The sequence below is a fragment of the Passer domesticus genome, chromosome 31 (assembly GCF_036417665.1).
Source record: "Passer domesticus isolate bPasDom1 chromosome 31, bPasDom1.hap1, whole genome shotgun sequence".
NCBI lineage: Eukaryota > Metazoa > Chordata > Aves > Passeriformes > Passeridae > Passer > Passer domesticus.
In genome coordinates, this window is record NC_087504.1 from 3,031,354 (window position 1) to 3,056,586 (window position 25,233).

Consider the following 25,233-nt stretch of genomic DNA (forward strand, 5'->3'; position numbering starts at 1 on the left):
CCCCCCCCCCCAATCCCAAATTTCGGCGCCTTCCAAAGAAAATTCCCGATTTTTTAAAGCTCCAAAGTTTTTATTGATTTGTTCTCAAGTTTTCGTTCATGGAGGGGAAAAAATTCCCAAAAAAACCAAAATTTGGGGAAAAAAAAAAGGGGAGAAAAAGGGGAAAATTGGGAAAATTCCCCAAAATTCCCCAAAATTTGGGGCTGGGATTGGGGTTTGGGGAGGGGAGGGAGGAGACCCCGAATTCCAGCAGGAAAATCCCAAATTCCAAATGGGAAATCCCAAATTCTGGGGGAAAATCCCAAATTTTGGGGGAAAATCCCAAATCCCCAGAGGGAAAATTCCCAAATTTTGGGGGGAAATCCCAAATTCCAGAGGGAAAATTCCCAAATTTTGGGGTCAGGCAGGGACATCCCAAATTCCAGGGGGACATCCCAGATTTGGGAGGCCCCCAAAATCCCAAATTTCCCCCCCAAAATCCCAAATTTTCCCCCCCATTCCCAAAATCCCGGCTCTTCCCTCGCTGCCAGCGCGAGGTCGGGGTTGGGATTTTGGAATTTTGGGGGAAAAATTCCGGGATTGGGACAAAAGCAAACCCCAAAAATCCCAGAGGGAAAAACAGGGGAAAAAATGGGGAAAAAAGAGGAAAAAATGGGGAAAAAAATTGAAAAAAGGGGGAAAAAAATGGGGAAAAATTGGAAAAAAAGAGGAAAAATTGGGAAAAAAAGGGGAAAAAAATGGGAAAAATTGGGGGAAAAAAGGGGGGAAATGGCACCAAGTGGGAGCTGTAAACGTTCCCCGGGATGGGACCCCAAATCCCGACCCCAAATTTTGGGGGGGGTCTCAGGAATTGGCCCCCTCGGGGCGGCTCCTGCGGGGGCCGGGGCGGCTCCGGGCGGCTCCGGGGGATTTGGGGTTTGGGGGGGATTTGGGGTTTGGGGGGGATTTGGGGTTTGGGGGGGATTTGGGGTTTTTGGGGTCCCCGGGGGGTCTGGGGGTCTCGGGGGGTTTGGGGTTTTTGGGGGTTTTGGGGGGGTTTGGGGGTTTTTGGGGCTCTCGGGGTTTTTGGGGGGTCCCCGGGGGGCGCTGGGGGGAGGGGCGGGGTCCGGCTGCTCCCGGGGGCTTCCGGCTCCGCTGGGGGGGCTTGCGGGAGAAGGGGAAGTGACCCCAAATCCCGGGAAATGACCCCAAATCCCAAATCCCGGGAAATGACCCCAAATCCCAAATCCCAGGAAATGACCCCAAATCCCAGGAAATGACCCCAAATCCCAGGAAATGACCCCAAATCCCAAATCCCGGGAAATGACCCCAAATCCCAAATCCTGGGAAATGACCCCAAATCCCAGGAAATGACCCCAATCCCAAATCCAGGAAATGACCCCAAATCCTGGGAAATGACCCCAAATCCCAGGAAATGACCCCAAATCCCAAATCCTGGGAAATGACCCCAAATCCCGGGAAATGACCCCAAATCCCAAATCCTGGGAAATGACCCCAAATCCTGGGAAATGACCCCAAATCCCAAATCCTGGGAAATGACCCCAAATCCTGGAAATGATCCCAAATCCTGGGAAATGATCCCAGATCCCAAATCCTGGGAAGTGGAAGTGCCCAAATCCCAATCCCAGAGGAAAACCCTGAATTGCCGAATTCTGGGAAGGGTGGGAGAGAAAAGGGGGGAGAACCTGGATCCCAAATCCCAGCCCCAGCCCCTCTGATCCCAATCCCAATCCCAATCCTGATCCCAATCCCAATCCCGATCCCAATCCCAATCCGATCCCAATCCCAATCCCGATCCCAATCCTGATCCCAATCCCAATCCCAATCCCAATCCCAATCCCGATCCCAATCCTGATCCCAATCCCAATCTCCAATCCCAATCCCAATCCCAATCCCAATCCCGATCCCAATCCGATCCCGATCCCGCCATCCCAGACCCTGCATCCCAACATTCCCATTCCCAGACGCCCCAATCCTGAACTCAACATTCCCAACATTCCCAATCCCAAACCTGAACCTGACCCCAATCCTGATCCATTCCCCCCAATCCCAAATCCCATCCCGATCCTGACCCCAATCCTGATCCTATTCCCCCAATCCTGCTCCCCATCCAAATCCCGAAAACTCCCAATCCCAAACCTCATCCCAAATCCAATCCTCAGCCCAAATCCCATCCTGATCCTGTTCCCCATCCCAAATCCCAAATCCCAATCCCGATCCTAAACCCCAAACCCAAACCCCAAATCTCATCCCAAATCTTGATCCCAATCCCAAATCCCATCCTGATCCCAATCCTCAGCCCAAATCCCAATCCTCAGCCCAAATCCCATCCCAAATCCTGTTCCCCATCCCAAATCCCCACCCTGATCCTGTTCCCCATCCCAAATCCCAATCCCGATCCCGATCCTAAACCCCAAACCCCAAATCCTTTTCCCAATCCCGATCCCAATCCCGATCCCGATCCTAAACCCCAAACCCCAAACCCTTTTCCCAGTCCCAATCCCAATCCCAATCCCAATCCCAATCCAATCCCAATCCCGATCCCAATCCCAATCCCAAACCCCAAACCCTTTTCCCAATCCCAATCCCAATCCCAATCCCAATCCCCCCGCTGTCCCGTTCCCACCTGTGGGCTCGGGGGTGGCTCCGTTGGGGCCCGCGCTGCCCTCGGGGGGGTCCGGGGCCGATCCCGGGGGGAATTCCGGGGGTGCCAGGGGGGATCCGGGGGCCGATCCCGCCGGGAACGCCGGGGGCCGATCCCGGGGCCGATCCCGGGGCCGATCCCGTTCCTGATCCCACTGTTGATCCCGTTCCTGATCCCACTGTTGATCCCGTTGTTGATCCCGTTCCCGTTCCCGTTGCCGTTGCCCCGGGCCCGGAGCTGCAGCGGGAGCGGCTGGAATAGCTCGGCCTGGGGTGGGAAACTGCGGAGAGAGGGACTGGGAATACTGGGAGCACTGGGAATGGGACTGGGAACACTGGGAGCACTGGGAATGGGACTGGGAACACTGGGAGCACTGGGAATGGGACTGGGAACACTGGGAGCACTGGGAATGGGATTGGGAACACTGGGAGCACTGGGAATGGGATTGGGAACACTGGGAGCACTGGGAATGGGACTGGGAACACTGGGAGCACTGGGAATGGGATTGGGAACACTGGGAGCACTGGGAATGGGATTGGGAACACTGGGAGCACTGGGAATGGGATTGGGAACACTGGGAGCACTGGGAATACCGGGAATGGGACTGGGATTAATGGGAATGGGACTGGGAATGGGACTGGGGGCACTGGGAATGGGACTGGGAATACTGGGGGGCACTGGGAATGGGACTGGGAATACTGGGGGCACTGGGAATGGGACTGGGATTGGGAGCACTGGGAGCACTGGGAATGGGGGCCGGGCTCCAGGTGGGAGACCCCAGACCCGCCCTGGTTGCATCAGGAGAAATTCCCACGGGATTTTCCCAGGATTTTCCCATTTTTTCCCCATTTCCCCAGACCCACCCTGGCCGAAGGCTGGGGCCATTCCCAGGGATTTTCCCGGGATTTTTCCCGTTGTTTTCCCTGGATCCCAGACCCACCCTGGCCGAAGGCGCCGATGCTGCCCTCGGGCACATTCCCAGGGCACATTCCCAGGGCAGTTTTTCCCATTTTTCCAGATTTTTCCCAGTTTTTCCCAGACCCACCCTGGCCGAAGGCGCCGATGATGTCTGCCCCGCAGCGCCTCGGGCAGTTTTTTCCAGGACAGTTTTTCCCCATTTTTCCCCAGTTTTTCCCATTTTCCCCAGACCCACCCTGGCCGAAGGCGCCGATGCTGCCCCTCGGGCACATTCCCAGGGCACATTCCCAGGGCAGTTTTTCCCATTTTTTCCCAGTTTTTCCCCGTTTCCCAGACCCACCCCTGGCCGAAGGCGCCGATGCTGCCCCGCAGCCCCTCGGGCACATTCCCAGGATTTTTCCAGGGATTTTTCCCGTTTTTCCCAGACCCACCCTGGCCGAAGGCGCCGATGCTGCCCCCGCAGCCCCCTCGGGCACATTCCCAGGGCAGTTTTTCCCATTTTTCCCCAGTTTTTCCCTGGATCCCAGACCCACCCTGGCCGAAGGCGCCGATGCTGCCCCTCGGGCACATTCCCAGGACAGTTTTTCCCATTTTTTCCCCATTTCCCAGACCCACCCTGGCCGAAGGCGCCGATGCTGCCCCCGCAGCGCCTCGGGCAGTTTTCCCCAGGACAGTTTTTCCCATTTTCCCCCATTTTTTCCCCATTCCCCAGACCCACCCTGGCCGAAGGCGCCGATGCTGCCCCTCGGGCACATTCCCAGGACAGATTCCAGGATTTTTCAGGATTTTTCCCTGGATCCCAGACCCACCCTGCCCGAAGGCCCCGATGCTGCCCCGCAGCCCCTCGGGCACATTCCCAGGACAGTTTTTCCCATTTTTCCCCATTTTTTCCCCATTCCCCAGACCCACCCTGGCCGAAGGCGCCGATGCTGCCGCCGCAGCGCCTCCAGGTCGCAGCCGAAGCGCCCGGCCCGGCCCAGCTCCTCATCGAACTTGCGCTCGCTCACAAAGTGCTGGGAACACAGGGGGAAAATGGGAAAAATGGGAATTCTGGGGGGTGGGACAGGGAAAATGGGAATTCCGGGGGAAAATGGGCAGGGAAAACGGGAATTTTCAATGGGAATGGGGCAGGGAAAATTGGGAATTTCTAATGGGAGTGGGGTGAGAATTCCCATGGGATTGGGGTCAGGAATTGCCACAGGATTTGGGCTGGAATTCCCCTGGGATTGGGGTCAGGAATTCCCAAGGGATCTGGGTCAGGAATTCCCATCGGATTTGGGTCAGGATTTCCAGGGGATCTGGGTTGGAATGCCCAAGGGATGGAGTTGGAATTCCTCTGGGATTGGGTCAGGAATTCCCAGGGATTGGGTCAGGAATTCCCAGGGATTGGGTCAGGGATTCCCAGGGATTGGGTCAGGAATTCCCACAGGATTTGGGTCAGGAATTCCACAGGATTTGGATCAGGATTCCCACAGGATTTGGATCAGGAATTCCCAGGGATTGGGTCAGAGGATTCCCAGGGATTGGATCAGGATTCCACAGGATTTGGATCAGGAATTCCCAGGGATTGGATCAGGAATTCCCCAGGGATTGGATCAGGAATTCCCACAGGATTTGGATCAGGAATTTCCCAGGGATTGGATCAGGAATTCCCCAGGGACTGGATCAGGAATTCCCACAGGATTTAGGTCAGGAATTCCCATTGGATCTGGGTCAGGCATTCCCGGAATCCCGGAATCCCACCTTGATGTCGGCTCTCAGCTCCTGCAGCTGCTCCTCCGACATCCCCGGGGCCGCCTCGGGTCAGAGCGCGCAGCGCCTCGGCGCGCCGCTGCCGCAGGGACAGCAGCTCCACTGCGGGGGAAAATGGGATAAAAACGGGAAAAAATGGGAAAAAATGGGGTAAAACAGCGGGGATCCCGGCACGCCGCTGCCACAGGGACAGCAGCTCCACTGCGGGGAAAATGGGGGAAAACGGGAAAAAATGGGGTAAAACACCACGGATCCCGGCCCGCCGCTGCCGCAGGGACAGCAGGTCCACTGCGGGGAAAAATGGGATAAAAACGGGAAAAAAATGGGAAAAAATGGGGTAGAAATACCGGGGATCCCGGCGCGCCGCTGCCGCAGGGACAGGAGATCCACTGCGGGGAAAAATGGGGGAAAACGGGAAAAAATGGGGTAAAACAAGGTAAAAAACAGCGGGGATCCCGGCGCGCCGCTGCCGCAGGGACAGCAGCTCCACTGCGGGGAAAAATGGGATAAAAACGGGAAAAAATGGGAAAAAATGGGGTAAAACACCGGGGATCCCGGCGCGCCGCTGCCGCAGCGACAGGAGATCCACTGGGGACAGAATGGGGGAAAAATGGGAAAAAATGGGGGTAAAACAGCGGAATCCCGGCACGCCGCTGCCGCAGGGACAGCAGGTCCACTGCGGGGAAAAATGGGGGAAAAATGGGAAAAAATGGGGAAAAACAGCGGGAATCCCGGCGCGCCGCTGCTGCAGGAAGAGCAGGTCCACTGGGGACAGAAATGGGGGAAAACGGGAAAAAATGGGGTAAAACAAGATAAAAAACCGGGGATCCCGGCGTGCCGCTGCCGCAGGGAGAGCAGGTCCACTGCAGGGAAATGGGGGAAAAATGGGGAAAAAATGGGGTAAAACGGGAAAAAAATGGGATAAAACAAGGTAAAAAACCGGGGATCCCGGCGCGCCGCTGCCGCAGGGAGGGACGGAGATCCATGGGGAAAATGGGGGAAAAACGGGAAAAAAGTGGGGTAAAACAAGATAAAAAACCGTGAATCCCAGCGTGCCGCTGCCGCAGGGACAGCAGATCCACTGGGAAATGGGGGTAAAAATGGGGAAAACGGGAAAAAACGGGGTAAAAACAGCGGGGATCCCGGCGCGCCGCTGCCGCAGGGACAGCAGCTCCACTGGGGACAGAAATGGGGGAAAAATGGGAAAAAATGGGGTAAAAATGGGATAAAACACCGGGAATTTGGGATAAAACATTGGGAATTGGGAATAAATATGGGAAATTTGGGATAAAACGCCGGGAATTGGGGAATAAACACCGGGAATTTGGGATAAAACATTGGGAATTTGGGAATAAACATCAGGAATCTGGGACAAGATTTTGGGAATTTGGGAATAAAACCTGGGAATTTGGGAATAAACATCAGGAATTTGGGATAAAATTTTGGGGATTTGGGATAAAACATCAGGAATTTGGGATAAAACATTGGGAATTTGGGATAAAATTTCGGGAATTTGGGATAAAATATCAGAAATTTGGGAATAAAACCTGGGAATTTGGTAATAAACACTGGGAATTTGGGATAAAAAAATCAGGAATTTGGGATAAAACATCGGGAATTTGGGATAAACTCTGGGAATTGCAGCCCAGCGCTGCTGCAGGGGAGAGCAGCTCCACTGAAATTGGGACCAAAACTGGGAATTTTGGGAATTCTCCTCACTTGCTTCTGCCTTGACTTTGTCCATCTCGGCCAGCAGAGCCACCTCCCGGTCCATGAGGCTGCAGAGGGGAAAAACGGGGAAAAAATGGGGAAAAAACGGGAAAAAATGGGAAAAAACGGGAAAAAAAAGGGAAAAAGGGAAGGGGGAGGGGCAGGAATTGCGGGAATCGCCGCCAGGGGGCGCCCTGAGCCCAGGGAAAATCGGGAATTCGGGCTGGGAAAGGGGAGGGGCCATTCCCAGGGAATTCCGGGGAATTCCGGCCCCAAATCCCACCAAATTCCCCCAAATTCCATTTTCCTGTCATGCCCCCCCTTCCAGGTGGCTCCAGCTTTTCCAGAACCCCCAAAATTCCCTTTTTTCCCCCCAAAATCCCCTTTTTTTTCCCGGATTTTTCTCCATTTTCCCCCCATTTTTTCCCCATTTTTCCCCTGATTTTCCCCATTTTTTTTTGTTTTTTCCCAAATTTCCCGTTTTTTCCCCCATTTGTCCCTCCCAGCTCTGGATCGTCCCTGAACACCCCCGGACCCCTCCTGAGGGAGCTCCATCCCCACCCCCAAAATCCCCTTTTTTTCCCCATTTTTTCCCCATTTTCCCCCCAATTTTCCCCATTTTTTTTAATTTTTTTTCCCAAATTTCCCGTTTTTTCCCCCCATTTTGCCCCTCCCAGCTCTGGATCTCCCTGAATGCCCCCCTGACCCTCCTGAGGGAGCTCCATCCCCACCCCCAAAATCCCCTTTTTCTCCCAGATTTTTCCCCATTTTTCCCCCATTTTCCCCCCGATTTTCCCCATTTTTTTTTTGTTTTTTCCCAAATTTCCCGTTTTTCCCCCCATTTTGCCCCTACCAGCTCTGGATCTCCCCGAATGCCCCCCTGACCCTCCTGAGGGGTGCCCCATCCCCACCCCCAAAATCCCCTTTTTTCTCCCAATTTTTCCCCATTTTTCCCCATTTTTCCCCATTTTCCCCCGATTTTCCCCATTTTTTTTTCTTTTTTCCCAAATTTCCCATTTTTGCCCCTCCCAGCTCTGGATCTCCTGAATGCCCCTCTGACCCTCCTGAGGAGCTCCATCCCCAACCCCCTGAAATCCTCTTTTTCTCCCTTTTTTTTCCCTTTTTTTTCCCTTTTTTTCCCCATTTTCCCCCCGATTTTCCCCTTTTTTTTTTTTGTTTTTTTCCCAAATTTCCCATTTTTCCCCCCATTTTGCCCTACCAGCTCTGGATCTCCCCGAATGCCCCCTGACCCTCCTGAGGGAGCTCCATCCCCACCCCCCAAAATCCCCTTTTTCTCTCATTTTCTCTCCCTTTTTTTCCCCATTTTTTCCCCCGATTTTCCCCATTTTTTTTTTGTTTTTTTCCCAAATTTCCCATTTTTCCCCCCATTTTGCCCCTCCCAGCTCTAGATCTCCCCGAAGGCGCCCCGGACCCTCCTGAGGGAGCTCCATCCCCACCCCCAAAATCCTCCTTTTCCCCCCATTTTTTCCCCATTTCCCCCCCGATTTTCCCCATTTTTTTTGTTTTTTCCCAAATTTCCCGTTTTTTTTGCCCCATTTTGCCCCTACCAGCTCTGGATCTCCCCGAATGCCCCCCTGACCCTCCTGAGGGAGCTCCATCCCCACCCCCAAAATCCCCTTTTTTTCCCCATTTTTTCCCCATTTTCCCCCCAATTTTCCCCATTTTTTTTAATTTTTTTTCCCAAATTTCCCGTTTTTTCCCCCATTTTGCCCCTCCCAGCTCTGGATCTCCCTGAATGCCCCCCTGACCCTCCTGAGGGAGCTCCATCCCCACCCCCAAAATCCCCTTTTTCTCCCAGATTTTTCCCCCATTTTTTCCCCATTTTCCCCCCGATTTTCCCCAATTTTTTTTCTTTTTCCCCAAATTTCCCGTTTTTCCCCCCATTTTGCCCCTACCAGCTCTGGATCTCCCCAAATGCCCCCCGGACCCTCCTGAGGGAGCTCTCCACCTCGTCCCTGAGCAGGGCCCTGAAGCGCGCCAGGGCCACGGAGCAGCGCTGCAGATCCTTCAGGGAGCGCTCCAGGCTGGGCCCTGCAGGCAAAATGGGCCAAAAAAGGGGGAAAATGGGAAAAAAGGGATTGGAAAACATCCCCCAGCGCCCCACAGACGTTCCCTGGTTTTTTCCCCATTTTTTTCCCAATTTTTCCCAAGTTTTTGCTTGATTTTTTGAGATTTTTTTCCTGATTCTTCCCACAATTTCCCCTTTTTTTTCCTGATTTTTTTCCTGATTTTTCCCCATTTTTACCTGAATTTTTCTGATTTCCCTAATTTTTACAGAGTTTTCCCCAATTTCTCCCCGTTTTTTTCCTGATTTTTTGTGATTTTTTTTCCTGATTTTTTCCATAATTTCCCCCTTTTTTCCTGATTTTTCCCAATTTTTCCCTAATTTTTCCTGAGTTTTCAATTTTCCTGATTTTTCCCCAAATTTTCCCCCCAGTTTCCCCATTTTCCCCCCATTTTTCCATTTTTACCCATTTCCCCCCATATTTCCCCCATTTTCCTCATTTTTCCCCATTTTTTCCCATTTTTCCTCATTTTTCCCCCCATTTTCCCCCCCATTTTTTCCCCATTTCCCCCCATATTTCCCCCATTTTCCTCATTTTTCCCCATTTTTCCCCTTTTTTTCCCATTTTTCCTCATTTTCCCCCCATTTTTTCCATTTTCCCCATTTTTCCCCCCATTTTTTCCCATTTCTCCCCCATTTCCCCCATTTTTCCATTTCCCCCCCATTTCCCACATTTTTCCCCTTTTTTCCCCATTTTCTCCCAATTTTCCCCATTTCCCCCCCATTTTTCCCCCATTCTTCCCACTTTTTCCCCATTTTTCCCGTTTTTTCCCCATTTTCCCCCCAATTTTTCCGCCCACTTTTCCCCATTTTTTCCCAATTTTTTCCAATTTCCCCCCAATTTCCCCCAATTTCCCCCCCATTTTTTCCCCAATTTCCCCCATTTCCCCCATTTTTTCCCCATTTCCCCCCATTTTTCCCGATTTCCCCCGTTTTTCCCCCATTTTCCTCACCCACTCTCCTGCCCCCGGGGGAGCCGGGGCCGCTGCGGAGGCTGCGCCCCTGGCTCGGGGCGCCCGAGGCTGAATTCCATCACCCAGGGCTGGGAAAATCCAAAATTCCGGGAAAATCCCCCCCAAATTCCCACATTTCCACCAAAAACCCCAGAATTCCCTTCAAAATCCCAAATCCCCCCAAAATCCCCCCAGAATTCCCTTCAAAATCCCAATTTTCCCTCCAAAATTCCCTTCAAAATCCCAATTTTCCCCTTCAAAATCCCACATTTTCCCAAAAATCTCCCTCCATAATCCCAATTTTCCCCCAAAAATCCCAGATTTCCCCCCAAAATTCCCTTCAAAATCCCAGATTTTCATCCAAAATCCCAATTTTCCCCCCAGAATTCCCAATTTTCCCTCCAATCCCACCCCCAAAAGTCCTCGATTTTCCCCCCATTCCCAAATTTTCCCCCCCAAAATCCTAATTTTCCCACAAATTTCCCCCAAAATTTCCAGATTTCCCCCCAAATACCAAATTTCCAGATTTCCCCCAAATTCCAAGTTTCCCCCCAAAAAATTCCCATTTTTTTCCCTCAGATTCCTGGATTTTACCCCAAAAATCCCAAATTTCCCACCCCAAAAATCCCCAATTTCCTCCAAATTCCCAGATTTCCATCCCAAAATCCCACATTTTCCCCCCAGAATTCCCAAATTTCCCTTAGAATTCCCAATTTCCTCCCAAATTCCCAGATTTCCATCCCAAATTTCATCCAGCATTCCTGAATTTCCCCCAAAATTCCCGAATTCCCCCAAAATCCCAAATTTCCCCCAAAATTCCCCCCAAAACCCCAAATTTCCCCCCCAAAACCCAAATTTTCCCCCCAAAATATCCCAAATTCCCCCAGAATTCCCAAATTTTTCCGCCCCAAATTCCCCCCAGAATTCCAATTTTCCCCCAAAATTCCCAGATTTCCATCCCAAATTTCATCCCAGCATTCCTGAATTTCCCCCAAAATTCCGAATTCCCCCAAATCCCACATTTCCCCCAAAATTCCCCCCAAAAACCCCAAATTTCCCCCCCAAAACCCAAATTTTCCCCCCAAAATATCCCAAATTCCCCCCAAAAATCCCAAATTTTCCCCCCAAAATCCCAAATTTTTCCCCAAAAATCCCAATTTTTCCCCCCAAACCCCCTAATTTTCCCCCAGAATTCCCAAATTTTCCCCCCAGAATTCCCAAATTTTCCCCCAAATTCCCAATTTTCCCCCAAATTCCCAATTTTCCCCCCAGAATTCCCAAATTTTCCCCCCAGAATTCCCAAATTTTTCCCCAAATTCCCAAATTTTTCCCCAAAATCCCAATTTTTTCCCCCCGAATTCCCAATTTCCCCCCCCATTCCCGACCTCCCCGGCGCCGCCCCGGCCTCAGGCAGTGACTCCAGGCTGGGGGCGCGGTTGCCGTGGAAACCATTGATGGCAATTCCCGGATTTCCCGGATTTCCCAAATTTCCCAAATTTCCCAGCTTTTCCAGCTTTTCCAGCTTTTTCCTGCGGCCCCGGGGCCGGGGGGGAGGGGCCGGGCGGAGGCCGGGGCTTTGGGCTTCTTCTTCTTGTTCTGGGGAAAAACACGGGGAAAATGGGAAAATGGGGGAAATGGGGAAAAATGGGGGGGAAAATGGGAAAGATGTGGGGGAAAAAGTGGGGGAAAATGGGAAAGAAATGGGAAAAATGGGGAAAAAAGTGGGGAAAATGGGGAAAATGGGGAAAAATGGGGAAAAAAGTGGGGAAAATGGGAAAGAAATGGGGGGGGAAGGGAAAAATGGGAAACAAATGGGGAAATGTGGGAAAAAGTGGGGAAAAAATGGGGAAAATGGGAAAAATGGGGGGAAAATTTAAAAATGGAAAAATGGGGGAAAATGAGGGAAAAAATGGGAAAAAATGGGAAAAATGTGGGGGGAAAAGGGAATAATGGGAAAGAATGGGGAAAATGGGGGAAAAATGTCAAAAAAAAAGGGGAAAAATGGGAAAAAAATGGAAAAAAATGGGGAAAATGGGGAAAAAATGGAAAAAAATTGGAAAAAATGATAAAAAATGTGGGGAAAGTGCGAAAAAATGGGACAAATGGGGGAAAAATAAAAAAAAGGGGAAAATGGGGGAAAAATGGGAAAAAAATTGAAAATAACAGGGAAAAAATGTGGGGAAAAGTGGGGGAAAATGGGGAAACAAATGGGAAAAAATGGGGAAAATGGGGAAAATGGGTGGAAAATGGGAAAAAATGGGGAAAAATGGGGAAAATTAGAAACAAGTGGGAAAAAATGGAAAAAAAATGGGGGAGAAATGGAAAAAGGGAAACAAATGGGAAAAAATGGGGGGAAATGGGGAAAATTTAGGTTTTAATCAGTAAAAAATTGGGGGAAAGGGGGAAAAATCCATGTTTTAAATGGAGTGAAATTGGGGGAGAAAAGGGAAAAATTTCCTGGGAAATTGGGGGGAAAATTGGGGAAAAAAATGGGGAAAACCCATGTTTTAATTGGGGAAAAATTGGGGAAGAAATAGGGGGAAAATGGGGGAAAATTGGGGAAAAAATGGGGGAAAAATTGGAGGTAAATTGGGAAAAAATTGGAGAAAGATTGGGGAAAAATGGGGAGAAATTGGGGAAAATTCATGTTTTAATTGGGGGAAAAATTGGGAAGAAATAGGAGGAAAATGGGAGAAAAAATGGGGGAAAAATTGGGGAAAAATTGGGGGAAAAAGGGACAAAATTGGGAAGAAATTGGGGATTTTTGGGGGAATTTTTAGGGATTTTTTGGGGATTTGGGGGGAAATTTTAAAGGAAATTTTTTAGGGATTTTTTAGGGATTTTTAGGGAATTTTGGGGGATTTTTGGGAATGACCTTCTTCTTCCCAGTCACCGTCCATTCCTTGAGCACCTCGCTGGCATTGCCTGGAAACAATGGGGAAAAATTGGGAATGAGGGGCAGAAAAAACATTTTTATCCCCAAAATCTCCTCCCCAAGCCCGGAATTCTCTTTCAGCATTCCCAGAATTCCCAGATTTTTTGGGAATTCCCGGATTTTTAGGAAATTCAGACCCTCCATGAAGGCCTGCATGGTTTTAGCCCCAAAATCCCCCCAGAACTCCCTTTCCAACCCCCCAAATTTCAGAATTTCACCCCCAAACCCCAGAATTCCTCTGAGCATTCCAGAATTCCCGGATTTGTTGGGAATTCCCAGATTTCTGACCCTCCATGAAGGCCTGCATGCTTTTATCCCCCAAATCTCCTCCCAAACCCCCCCAGAATTCCATTTCCAACCCCCCAAACCCCAGATTTCCCTGTGAGCATTCCCAGGATTCCCGGATTTTCCAGGAATTCCAGGGAATTCCCAGATTTCTGACCCTCCATGAAGGCCTGCACAACCTGTCCCTAAAATCTCCTCCCAAACCCCCCCAGAATTCCATTTCCAACCCCCCACACCCCAGAATTCCACCCCCCACACCCCAGAATTCCACCCCCAAACCCCAGAATTCCCAGATTTCCTTCTCAGCATTCCCAGAATTCCCAGATTTTCCGGGAATTCCCGGATTCCTGACCCTCCATGAAGGCCTGCACAGCTCTGTCCCTCCCTCCCAAACCCCTCCTGAACCTCCCCAAAATCCCTCTCAGCCCCCCCAAACCCAGAATTCCACCCCCAAACCCCAGAATTCCCAGATTTCCTTCTCAGAATTCCCGGATTTTTTGGGAATTCACGGATTTTTTGGAAATCCTGACCCTCCATGAAGGCCTGCACGGCCCTGTCCCTAAAATCTCCTCCCAAATCCCCCCAGAATTCCATTTCCAGCCCCCCAAACCCCAGAATTCCACCCCCAGACCCCAGCATTCCCGGATTTTCCGGGAATTCCCGGCCTGCTGACCCTCCATGAAGGCCTGCACGGCCCTGTCTCCAGAATTCCCTCCCAAAACCTCCCAAATCCCCCCAGAATTCCATTTCCAGCCCCCCAAACCCCAGCATTTTCACCCCCAAACCCCGGATTTCCCTCTCAGCATTCCCAGAATTCCAGGTTTGTTGGGAATTCCCGGCTTTTTGGGAAGCTGACCCTCCATGAAGGCCTGCACGGCCCTGTCCCCAGAATTCCCTCCCAAATCCCCCAGAATTCCATTTCCAACCCCCAAACCCCAGAATTCCCCCCCCCCAAACCCCAGAATTCCCGGATTTCCGGGAATTCCCGGACTGCTGACCCTCCATGAAGGCCTGCACAGCCCTGTCCCTAAAATCTCCTCCCAAATCCCCCCAGAATTCCATTTCCAGCCCCCCAAACCCCAGATTTCCTTCTCAGCATTCCCAGCATTCCCGGATTTTCCGGGAATTCCCGGCTTTTTTGGGAAGCTGACCCTCCATGAAGGCCTGCACGGCCCTGTCCCTAAAATCTCCTCCCAAATCCCCCCAGAATTCCATTTCCAGCCCCCCCAAACCCAGATTTCCTTCTCAGCATTCCCAGCATTCCCGGATTTTCCGGGAATTCCCGGCCTGCTGACCCCTCCATGAAGGCCTGCACGGCCCTGTCCACGGCGTTGTCGAAGTGCTGCAGCACCAGCACGATCTCGGTGTTGCTGCGGTTGGGAACCACGGCCCGCACCGCCTGCACCTGCAGGGAACGGGGAACATGGGATAAACATGGGATAGACGTGGGATAGACGTGGGATAGACGTGGGATAGACGTGGGATAGACGTGGGATAGACGTGGGATAGACGTGGGATAGACGTGGGATAGACGTGGGATAGACGTGGATAGACGTGGGATAGACGTGGGGGAAACGTGGGGAAAACATGGGATAGACGTGGGATAGACGTGGGATAGACGTGGGGGAAACATGGGATAAACATGGGATAGACGTGGGATAGACGTGGGATAGACGTGGGATAGACGTGGGATAGACGTGGGATAGACGTGGGATAAACATGGGGGAAATATGGGATAGACGTGGGATAGACGTGGGGGAAATGTGGGGAAAACATGGGATAGACCGTGGGATAGACGTGGGGAAAACATGGGATAGACGTGGGATAAATGTGGGATAAACATGGGATAGACGTGGGATAAACGTGGGATAGACGTGAGGGAAACATGGGATAGACGTGGGATAGACGTGGGATAAATGTGGGATAAACGTGGGGGAAACATGGGATAAGCATGGGATAGATGTGGGATAAACCGTGGGGAAACACGGGATAAGCATGGGATAGATGTGGGATAAATGTGGGGAAAATGTGGGGGAAATATGGGGAAAACATGGGATAGACGTGGGATAGACGTGGGGGAAACATGGGATAAATGTGGGATAAACATGGGATAGACGTGGGATAGACGTGGGGGAAACATGGGGGGAAATATGGGGAAAACGTGGGGAAAATGTGGGAAAACACGGGATAAACATGGGATAGATGTGGGATAAATGTGGGATAAACATGGGGGAAATATGGAGGAAATATGGAATAAACATGGGGGAAATATGGGGAAAATCAAGGGAAAACGTGGGGAAAATGTGGGGAAAATGTGGGGAAAATGTGGGGAAATCAGGGGGAAAACATGGGGGAAATATGGGATAAATGTGGGGGAAATATGGGATAAATGTGGGGGAAATATGGGATAAATGTGGGGGAAATATGGGATAAATGTGGGGGAAATATGGGATAAATGTGGGGGAAATATGGGATAAATGTGGGATAAACATGGGGGAAATATGGGATAAATGTGGGGGAAATATGGGATAAATGTGGGGGAAATATGGGATAAATGTGGGGGAAATATGGGATAAATGTGGGGAAATATGGGAAAAAAATGGGGAAAATATGGGGGAAACATGGGGAAAATATGGGATAAACATCAGAAAACCATGGGGAAGGAAGGAGAAAATATGGGAAAATCAAGGGAAAAATAGGGGGGAAAAGCAGGGAGAAATCCATGGAAAAACTGGGGAATTGGGGACTGGGGATGTGGGATGGCACCTTGTCCCTGATGCTCTCGGGGGCGCCCCGGGCCCGCCCGGCCCCGCAGCGAGCGTCCGACGGCAGCGCCGGGGGGGCTGGGGAGAGAGAGAGGGGGATCCCAAATCCCACATCCCCAAAATCACTAATCCCCAAATCCCAAATCCCACATCCCGAATCCCCAAAATCACTAATCCCCAAATCCCAAATTCCCCAAATCCCAAATTCCCAAAATCACTAATCCCCAAATCCCAATTCCCCAAATCCCAAATCCCCAAAATCACTAATCCCCAAATCCCAAATCCCACATCCCGAATCCCCAAAATCACTAATCCCCAAAATCACAAATCCCCAAAATCACAAATTCCCAAAATCCCAAATTCCCACAAATCCCCAAAATCCCAAATTCCCAAAATAACAAATCCCCAAATCACAAATTCCACAAATCCCAAAAACCCAAATTCCCAGAATCACAAATCCCCAAAATCCCAAAAACCCCAAATTCCCAAAATCACAAATCCCCAAATCCCAAATCCCGAATTTCCAAAATCACTAATCCCCAAATCCCAAATTCCCAAAATCACAAATCCCCAAAATCACAAATTCCCAAAAACCCCAAATTCCCACAAATCCCAAAAACCCCAAATTCCCAAAATCACAAATCCCCAAAATCCCAAATTCCCCCGAATCCCAAAATCCCAAATTCCCCAAAATCCCAAATTCCCCAAATCCCAAAATCACAAATCCCCAAAATCCCAAAAACCCCAAATTCCCAAAATCCCAAATTCCCCAAAATCCCAAAAACCCCAAAATCCCAAATTCCCAAAATCCCAAATTCCCCAAAATCCCAAATCCCCACAAATCCCAAACTCCCACTGTCCCAATCCCAAAATTCCCTCAAATCCCCAATTCCCAAAATCCCTAATTCCCACAAATCCCAAATTCCCACTGTCCCAGTCCCAAATCCCCACAAATCCCAGTCCCCAAATTCCCTGGGAATGCTGGGCTCAACTCCCAGAAATCCTTAATTCCCACAAACCCCAAAATTCCCACAAATCCCAACCCCCAAATTCCAGAGGTTTCGCCCCCACCAAAATCCCACTTTTTTCTCCACATTTCCTCCCCAAATTCCCAATTTCCCCTCCCAAAATCCCATTTTTCCCTCCCATTTTCCATTTTCCCCCCTAAAATCCCATTTTCCCCCCTAAAATCCCTTTTTTCCCCCCTAAATTCCCAATTTTTCCCCCAAAATTCCAATTTTCCCCCCTATTTTCCCCCCCCAAATCCCATTTTCCTCCTCAATTCCCAATTTTTCCCCCCAAAATCCCCATTTTTCCCCCTAACTTTCCAATTTCCCCCCCAAAATCCCATTTTTTCCCCTATTTCCCCCCAAAAATCCCATTTCCCCCCCTAAACTTCCATTTTTTCCCCCCAAATCCCAATTTTCCCCCCCTATTTTCCCCCAAAATCCCCATTTTCCCCCCTAAAATCCCATTTTTTTCCCCCTAAATTCCCATTTTTTCCCCCAAAAATCCCATTTTTCCCCCCTATTTTCCCCCAAAATCCCATTTTTTCCCCCTAAATTCCCAATTTTCCCCAAAAAATCCAAATTTTTTCCCCTCAAAATCCCATTTTCCCCCCTAAAATCCCATTTTCCCCCCTCAGTTCCCTATTTTCCCCCCTAAATTCCCATTTTTTCCCCTATTTCCCCCCAAAAATCCCATTTCCCCCCCTAAACTCCCATTTTTTCCCCCAAATCCCAATTTTTTCCCCCCTATTTTCCCCCATAATCCCCATTTTCCCCCCTAAAATCCCATTTTTTTCCCCTAAATTCCCAATTTTCCCCCCTAAATTCCCAATTTTTCCCCTATTTCCCCCTCAAAATCCCAATTTTTCCCCCCTATTTCCCCCAAAAAATCCCATTTCCCCCCCCTAAACTCCCAATTTTTCCCCCCAAATCCCAATTTTCCCCCCCTATTTTTCCCCCAAAATCCCCATTTTCCCCCCTAAAATCCCATTTTTTCCCCCTAAATTCCCATTTTTCCCCAAAAAATCCCAAATTTTTTCCCCTCAAAATCCCATTTTCCCCCCTAAAATCCCATTTTTTCCCCCCTCAGTTCCCTATTTTCCCCCAAAATCCCATTTTTTTCCCCTATTTCCCCCCAAAAATCCCATTTCCCCCCCTAAACTCCCAATTTTTCCCCCCAAATCCCAATTTTTCCCCCCTATTTTCCCCCATAATCCCCATTTTCCCCCCTAAAATCCCATTTTTTTCCCCCTAAATTCCCAATTTTCCCCCCTAAATTCCCAATTTTTCCCCTATTTCCCCCAAAATCCCAATTTTTCCCCCCTATTTCCCCCAAAATCCCCATTTTCCCCCCTAAAATCCCATTTTTTCCCCCCAAAAATCCCAATTTTTCCCCTATTTCCCCCTAAATTCCCATTTTTTTCCCCCTATTTCCCCCCAGATCCCAACATTTTTTTGGGCTCCTCCTTTAGGATCCATCTGGCAGAGCAAATGGGAAAATGATCCCAGAAATCCCCGGCTCTTCCCTGGGGCAGGGGCTGCAATTGCCTCTCAATAATTAATTAAAGGCAAATAAAGGACAACGAGGCCCCTCCCCCCTCTGGAATTAACATTCCAGGGAAATTCTCCCCATCCCACAAAAAAACCTGGAAAAAGCTCCTGGAAAAAAGGGGAAAAAAGGGAAAATCCAGGGGAAAAAAAGGGAAAATTCCCTGGGGATTGTGGGGTTCAAAAAGGGAATTTTGGTTTTTTTGTATTTAAATTGATTTTTTTGGGGAATTTTGGGTGAAATTTGGGGGTTTTTAAAGGGAATTTTGGGGGGTTTGATCCCCAAAAAAAAAAATCTGGGATTTGAGGGGAATTCCCAGTGAAAGTGGGATCCCAAAAACCCCAAAAATTCCTTTTTTTCTTTTTATTTCCCTGGATTTTTTTCCTTGAATTTTCCTACAAAATCCCAGGAAAATCCCCAAAACCCAAATTTCCTTTTTTCCCCTCTTCATTTTTCACCTTTTTCCTTTCATTTCCCCCCTTTTATCCCAATGTTTTCCCAATATTTTCCCAAATTTCCCAATTTTTTTCTCAAATTTCCATCATTTTCCCACCTTTTTTCCTTCCTTTTTCCCATTTTTCCCAATTTTCCCCCTTTTTCCCCCCTTTTTCCCAACTGTTCCCCTTTATTCCCAAATTCTCCCCAATTTTTTCCCAATTTTCCCCAATATTTTCCCCATTTTTTCCCAAATTTCCCCCTTTTATCCCAATTTTCTCCCCATTTTTCCCAATTTTTTCCCTTTTTCCCCCAATTTTTCCTTCCATCTCTGGCAATTCCCAGGCAATTCCCCCTCCCCATTAAAAATCCCAATTTTTGGGGATTTTTTTGGGCTGAAATCCCCAATTTTTGGGCTGAAATCCCCAATTTTGAGGAGTTTTTGGATTGAAATCCCCAATTTTGGAGTTTTTTTGGGCTGAAATCCACAAATTTTGGGATTTTTTTGGACTGAAATCCCCATTTTGGGTTTTTTTGGACTGAAATCCCCAATTTTTGGGCTGAAATGCCCAATTTTGGGATTTTTTTTGGCCCAAAATCCCCAATTTTTGGGCTGAAATGCCCAATTTTGGGTTTTTTTTGGACTGAAATCCCCAATTTTGGGTTTTTTTGGGGCTGAAATCCCCAATTTTGGGATTTTTTGGCCTGAAATCCCCAATTTTGGGGTTTTTTTGGGCTGAAATCCCCAATTTTGGGATTTTTTTGGCCCGAAATCCCCAATTTTTGGGCTGAAATCCCCAATTTTGGGATTTTTTGGCCTGAAATCCCCAATTTTTGGCCTGAAATCCCCAATTTTAGGTTTTTTTGAGCTCCTACCTTTGGGCTGCTGCTTCCTGGACATCTTTGGCTGCAATTCCAGAGCTTTGGAGCAGAAATTTGGGGAAATTTGGGCTTTTTTGGGAGATTTCCTGTGAAAAAAAAAACCATAAAAATAAATTAATAAAAATGAAATGTGGGAGGGGAAAAGAATAAAAAATGGGAAGGGAGAAAAGGAATGGAAATAAAAATTCTGGAGCTTAAAAGGGTTGGGATGAAAAGCTGGAATTTAAAAATAACTGAATTAATGGATAAAAAGATCCTGGAATTACAAAAAAAATTGAATTAATGGATAAAAAGACCCCTGGAATTACAAAAAAAAAATGGAATTAAAAAGATTTAAAAGCTGGAATTAAAGGATAAAAAACCTTGGAATTACAAAAAAATTAAGATGGAATTAAAGGATAAAAAAATCCTGGAATAAAAACCAAAGGAATTAAAACCCTGGAAAATAAAAATAAAGGAATTAAAAATAACCTGGAATTAAAAGTTAATGGATAAATTTATCACAAATTAATCCCAAATTTTATCCCAAATTAATTCCAAATTAATCCCAAATTTATCCAAATTTTATCCCAAATTTTCCCCAATTATTTCCCTTTTTTTTTTCCTATTTTCCCCCCCCTTTTTCCCAATTTTTTCCTTTTTTTTCTATTTTTCTCAACAATTTTTCTCCTTTTTTTTTTCCCCATTCCAGAGGAGAATTCCCTTGGAAACCCAAACAAAGAAAGGAAACAAAGAAAAGGAGAAAAAAAAATCCCTTTTTTATGGAAAAATGAGACATTCCCAAAAATCTGTGAGCCAGGAAAAGCCAGGATTAATTAGGATTAATTAATTAATTAATTAAGAATGGAGCAGGGGGGGGGGGGAATCTGGGAATTTTCTTTTTTTTTAATGGAAAAATGTTGGAAAAGTCCCAAAAAATGGGGGGATTTGGGAGGCAGGATCAATTAACAGAGATCCAGGGTTAATTAGGATTAATTAGGATTAATTAGGGATGAATTAATTAAGGGATTCAGGCAGGAATTTCCTCCTGGGATGAAGCTGAAAGGGAAAAAAAAATTCCATTTTTTGATGGGAAACACCCAAAATATTCCCTAAAAATTGGGGGGATTTGGGAGCCTGGGAAAAGCAGGAATAATTAACAGAGAGCTGGGGTTAATTGGGATTTGTTAATTGGGGATTTTTCCCGGTTTTTAACCAGAAAAGGGAATTTTTGGATGCCAGGGAAGGAAAAATCTTGGGAATATTCCCAAAAAAACCCCAGGAAAATAAAAAAACCCTCTGGAATATTAAAAAAAATCCCAAAAATAAAAAAAATCCTAAAAAACTTCTGGAATATCCCCAAAACCCCTGAAATATCCCAAAAAAACCCCTGAAATATCCCCAAAAAAAACTCCCCGGATTTCCCCCCCCCTTTCCCAGTTTTTTTCCAGCCTGAAATTCCCAGGAATTTTTGACCTTTTCCAGGTGAATTCCATGAATTATTCATCAGCTCCAATTAAAGAATTCCCAATTTAGTTCCACTCCCAGCTCTAAATTCCCTTTTATTCCCATTTTTTAACAGAAAAATTCCCTTTTTTCCCCCTGCCCCCAACAGAATTTGGGGGATTTTTCCCCTTTTTCCAATAATTCCTATTTTTTCACCTTTTTTTTTCATGGATTTGGGATCCCTGATTCCCGTTATTTAATTATTCATTTATTTTTGGGATATTTCTAAGGTTTTTAGGGGATATTTCTTTATTTTTGGGATATTCCAGGGTTTTTTTTTTTTATATTCCCAAAATATTCCAGAGGTTTTAGGAATATTTGTTTCTTTTAAGGGATATTTTATTTATTCCAGACATTTTCAGGATATTTCAAAGGTTTTTTTTAGGATATTTCTTTATTTTAGGGACATTTCAGGGAATTTTTTTTGATATTTCAGGGGTTTTTTTGGGACATTCCAGGGTTTTTTGGATATTTCAATGGTTTTTTTTGGGGGATACTTCAGGGTTTTTTTGAGATATTCTTGAGTTTTTTTAGAATATTTCTTTTTTTGGATGTTCAAGGGGTTTTATGGGATATTCCAGGCTTTTTTTGGGGGGATATTTTTGGCTTTTTGAGACCCCAAAAACTCCTCAGACCCCCCCAAAAAAAATCCCTCAAAAAGCCTAAAATGCCTCAGACCCCACAAAAAGACCCCAAAAACCTCTCAGAGACCCCAAAGATCCCTAAAAATCCACAAATGCCCCAAAAAACCCCTCAGATTCCCCCATTAAAACCCTGGAACCCCTCACAAAATAACTCAGACACCCCAAATCCCCTCACAAATTCCATAAATCCCCTCAGAAAACACCTCAGACCCCCACAAATCCCCTCATAAATCCCCTCAGACCCCCCAAAATCCCCTCATAAATCCCCTCAGACCCCCCAAAATCCCCTCATAAATCCCCCAATTCCCCTCACAAAATTCCTCAGACCCCCGAAATCCCCTCATAAATCCTCTCAGACTGCCCAAATCCCCTCACAAACCCCTCAGCACCCCAAAATCCCTCATAAATCCCCCAAATCCCCTCAGAAAATTCCTCAGGCCCCCCAATCCCCTCATAAATCCCCCAAATCCCCTCAGAAAATTCCTCAGGCCCCCAAATCCCCTCACAAATTCCATAAATCCCCTCATAAAACATCTCAGACCCCACAAAATCCCCTCATAAATCCTCTCAGTGCCCCAAATCCCCTCACAAAATTCCTCAGGCCCCCCCCAATCCCCTCATAAATCCTCTCAGCGCCCCCAAATCCCCTCACAAAACCCCTCAGACCCCCAAAATCCTCTCATAAATCCTCTCAGACTGCCCAAATCCCCTCACAAAACCCCTCAGCACCCCGAAATCCTCTCATAAATCCCCTCAGGCCCCCCCAAATCCTCTCACAAATCCCCTAAATCCCCTCATAAAACATCTCAGACCCCACAAATCCCCTCACAAAACTCCTCAGATTGCTCCCAAATGCCCTCAGCTCCCCAAAATCCCCTCACAAAACCCCTCAGATCCCCCTAAATCCTCACCAGGGCCCCTTAAATCCCCTCCCAAATCTCCTCAGCACTCTCAAATCCCCTCAGCGCCCCCAAATCCCCTCACAAATCTCCTCAGTTCCCCCCAAAAACCCCTCAACCCCTCACAAAACCCCCCAAATCCCTCACAAAAACTCCTCAGTTCCCCCCAAAACCCCCTCAGTGCCCCCAAAATCCCCTCACAAAACCCCTCAGCACCCCGAAATCCTCTCATAAATCCCCTCAGGCCCCCCCAAATCCCCTCACAAAAACCCCTCAGACACCCCTAAATCCTCACCAGGACTCCTCAAATCCCCTCAGCGCCCCCAAAATCCCCTCACAAAACCCCTCAGTTCCCCCCCAAACCCCCTCAACCCCTCACAAAACCCCCAAATCCCCTCACAAAACTCCTCAGATCCCCCAAAACCCCTCACAAAAGCCCCCAAATCTCCTCACAAAACCCCTCAGATCCCCCTAAATCCTCACCAGGACCCCCCAAATCCCCTCCCAAATCTCCTCAGCACTCTCAAATCCCCTCAGCGCCCCCAAATCCCCTCACAAAATCCCTCAGACACCCCTAAATCCTCACCAGGACCCCCCAAATCCCCTCACAAATCTCCTCAGCACTCTCAAATCCCCTCAGCTCCCTCAAATCCCCTCACAAAACTTCTTCAGAACCCCCAAATCCCCTCACAAATCCCCTCAGACCCCAATAAATCCCCTCAGCTCCCCCTCAACCCCTCACAAAACTCCTCCGAACCCCCTAAATCCTCACCAGGACCCCCCAAAACCCCCTCAACTCTCCCTCACCCCCCCACAAAACCCCTCACAAAACTCCTCAGACCCCCCCAAATCCCCTCAGCGCCCCCAAATCCCCTCACAAAACTCTTCAGCGCCCCCCAAAACCTCCTCAACCCCTCACAAAACCGCCCTAATCCCCTCGCAAAACCCCTCAGATGCCCCCCAAACCCCCTTCAACTCCCTCTCACCCCCTCACAATTCCCCTCAGCTCCCCCAAATCCCTCAGATCCCCCCAAATCCCCTCACAAATCCCTTCAGACCCCCCAAATCCCCACAGACCCCCCCAAATCCCCTCACAAATCCCTTCAGCCCCCCCAAATCCCCTCACAAAACTCCTCAGCTCCCCCAAATCCCCTCACAAAACCCCTCAGCTCCCCCAAATCCCCTCAGACCCCCCCAAAACCCCTCACAAAACCCCTCAGCTCCCCCCAAATCTCCTCAGACCCCCCCAAAATCCCCTCAGGCCCCTCAGCCCCCCCCTCCCCCTCACGAGACCCCGCAGTTTTTCCCCCTCCCGCCCCATCCCATCCCCTCCGGAGGCCCCTCCGCCCCCTCGGCCGGGCTCCCCCCGCTGCCCTCGGGGGGTCCCCGGGGGTCCCGCACTCACCGAGGGCTCCCGGGGGGGTCCCGGGGGTCCCTCGCCCCCCGCCCCCCACCTCACCCCCGACGTTCCGGGCGGGGGCCGCGGCCCGGCAGAGCCCTCAGAGCGCGCCAGCCAATCAGAGAGCCGATTTCACCCACCAGCCAATCAGAGCGCGGCGCCCTCAGTGTTTTCACCAATCAGAGCGGGGAAAAGCTTCGTTTGTCCCGCCCCCCTCCGCCGCCATTCAGAGAGAGGAGGGGCGGGGGGCGGCGAGGGAGCCGACAGCCAATGGTAGAACGGTTCTGCCATCAAGCCACGCCCACTCATTTCAGCGAACCAATCATATTGCTTTATTCCTAAACCACGCCTTTTACGGGTGGAGCGGCGGGTGCCGAACGTGGACGGAAACTGCCGAGAGCGGCGGAAACGCCCGAGCACGCTCCGGGAACGGCCGAAGCCGCGCGCGGCGCCGAGATCGCGAGGTCAAGAGTTCGAATCCCCGGGCAGGAACGGCGACATTGGGGGGACACCCCAAAAATGGGGGACACCCCAAAAACTGGGGGGGATCAGGGGGAAATTGGGGGCTGCACTTGTCAGACCTCTCCAGTGCGCCCCCAGCCTCACAAAAGACCCCAAACCCCTTCCTGCCATGAGCCCCCCCAGTTCCGCCATTGCATCCCTGTTTTTGGGGTTTCCCCCTATTTTTGGGGTCCAATTCTCCCCAGTTTTTAGGGTCCAATTGCCCAGTTGTTGGGGTCCAATTCCCCATTTTTTAGGATCCAAAGCCCACCATTTATTGAGGTCCAATTCCCCCTTTTTTAGGGTTCAGTTCCCCATTTTTTGAGGTCCAATTCCCCATTCTTTGGGACAGAACCCCTCCATTTTTTGGGTTTAATTCCCAAT

General features: G+C 49.0%; 3 protein-coding genes across 3 annotated transcripts in view; 1 reads left to right on the forward strand and 2 right to left on the reverse strand.

Moving 5' to 3' along the window:
* The window catches only part of MCRS1 (microspherule protein 1), a 15,972-nt gene extending 15,915 nt beyond the window's left edge, over positions 1 to 57 (forward strand). The window contains 1 exon segment of the mRNA XM_064401007.1: positions 39 to 57. Within this exon segment, the coding sequence (XP_064257077.1) occupies positions 39 to 57 (19 nt within the window).
* A 641-nt stretch (positions 58 to 698) lies between these two features.
* Positions 699 to 10,607, reverse strand: LOC135287904 (proline-rich proteoglycan 2-like). The gene is made up of 7 exons (XM_064401146.1): positions 10,064 to 10,607; positions 8,941 to 9,076; positions 7,034 to 7,092; positions 5,306 to 5,416; positions 4,472 to 4,575; positions 2,627 to 2,924; positions 699 to 1,143 (listed from the first exon to the last, which is right to left on the reverse strand). Exons 4-7 carry the CDS (start codon positions 5,345 to 5,347, stop codon positions 844 to 846), a joined length of 744 nt encoding a protein of 247 aa, XP_064257216.1. The 5' UTR covers positions 5,348 to 5,416; positions 7,034 to 7,092; positions 8,941 to 9,076; positions 10,064 to 10,607; the 3' UTR covers positions 699 to 843.
* LOC135287796 (spermatogenesis-associated serine-rich protein 2-like) lies at positions 5,366 to 24,491 on the reverse strand. Its single transcript, XM_064401009.1, has 12 exons — positions 24,355 to 24,491; positions 19,916 to 20,007; positions 16,050 to 16,126; positions 14,579 to 14,688; positions 12,939 to 12,987; positions 11,449 to 11,659; positions 8,941 to 9,076; positions 7,034 to 7,092; positions 6,136 to 6,177; positions 5,662 to 5,703; positions 5,574 to 5,602; positions 5,366 to 5,416 (listed from the first exon to the last, which is right to left on the reverse strand). Exons 2-12 carry the CDS (start codon positions 19,938 to 19,940, stop codon positions 5,366 to 5,368), a joined length of 831 nt encoding a protein of 276 aa, XP_064257079.1. The 5' UTR covers positions 19,941 to 20,007; positions 24,355 to 24,491.
* Between the last annotated feature and the right edge of the window lie 742 nt (positions 24,492 to 25,233).

What these genes read in the sequence shown, in the direction of transcription:
- LOC135287904 (XM_064401146.1), bottom strand. Translation starts at nt 5,347, where the DNA reads ATGTCGGAGGAGCAGCTGCAGGAGCTGAGAGCCGACATCAAG. An exon ending in AGCTGAGAGCCGACATCAAG is followed by an intron (nt 4,576 to 5,305) that starts GTGGGATTCCGG and finishes CTGTGTTCCCAG; the next exon opens with CACTTTGTGAGCGAGCGCAA. An exon ending in CATCGGCGCCTTCGGCCAGG is followed by an intron (nt 2,925 to 4,471) that starts GTGGGTCTGGGG and finishes CTCTCTCCGCAG; the next exon opens with TTTCCCACCCCAGGCCGAGC.
- LOC135287796 (XM_064401009.1), bottom strand. Translation starts at nt 19,940, where the DNA reads ATGTCCAGGAAGCAGCAGCCCAAAG. An exon ending in CAGGAAGCAGCAGCCCAAAG is followed by an intron (nt 16,127 to 19,915) that starts GTAGGAGCTCAA and finishes CTCTCTCCCCAG; the next exon opens with CCCCCCCGGCGCTGCCGTCG. An exon ending in GTGCAGGCCTTCATGGAGGG is followed by an intron (nt 12,988 to 14,578) that starts GTCAGCAGGCCG and finishes ATTGTTTCCAGG; the next exon opens with CAATGCCAGCGAGGTGCTCA.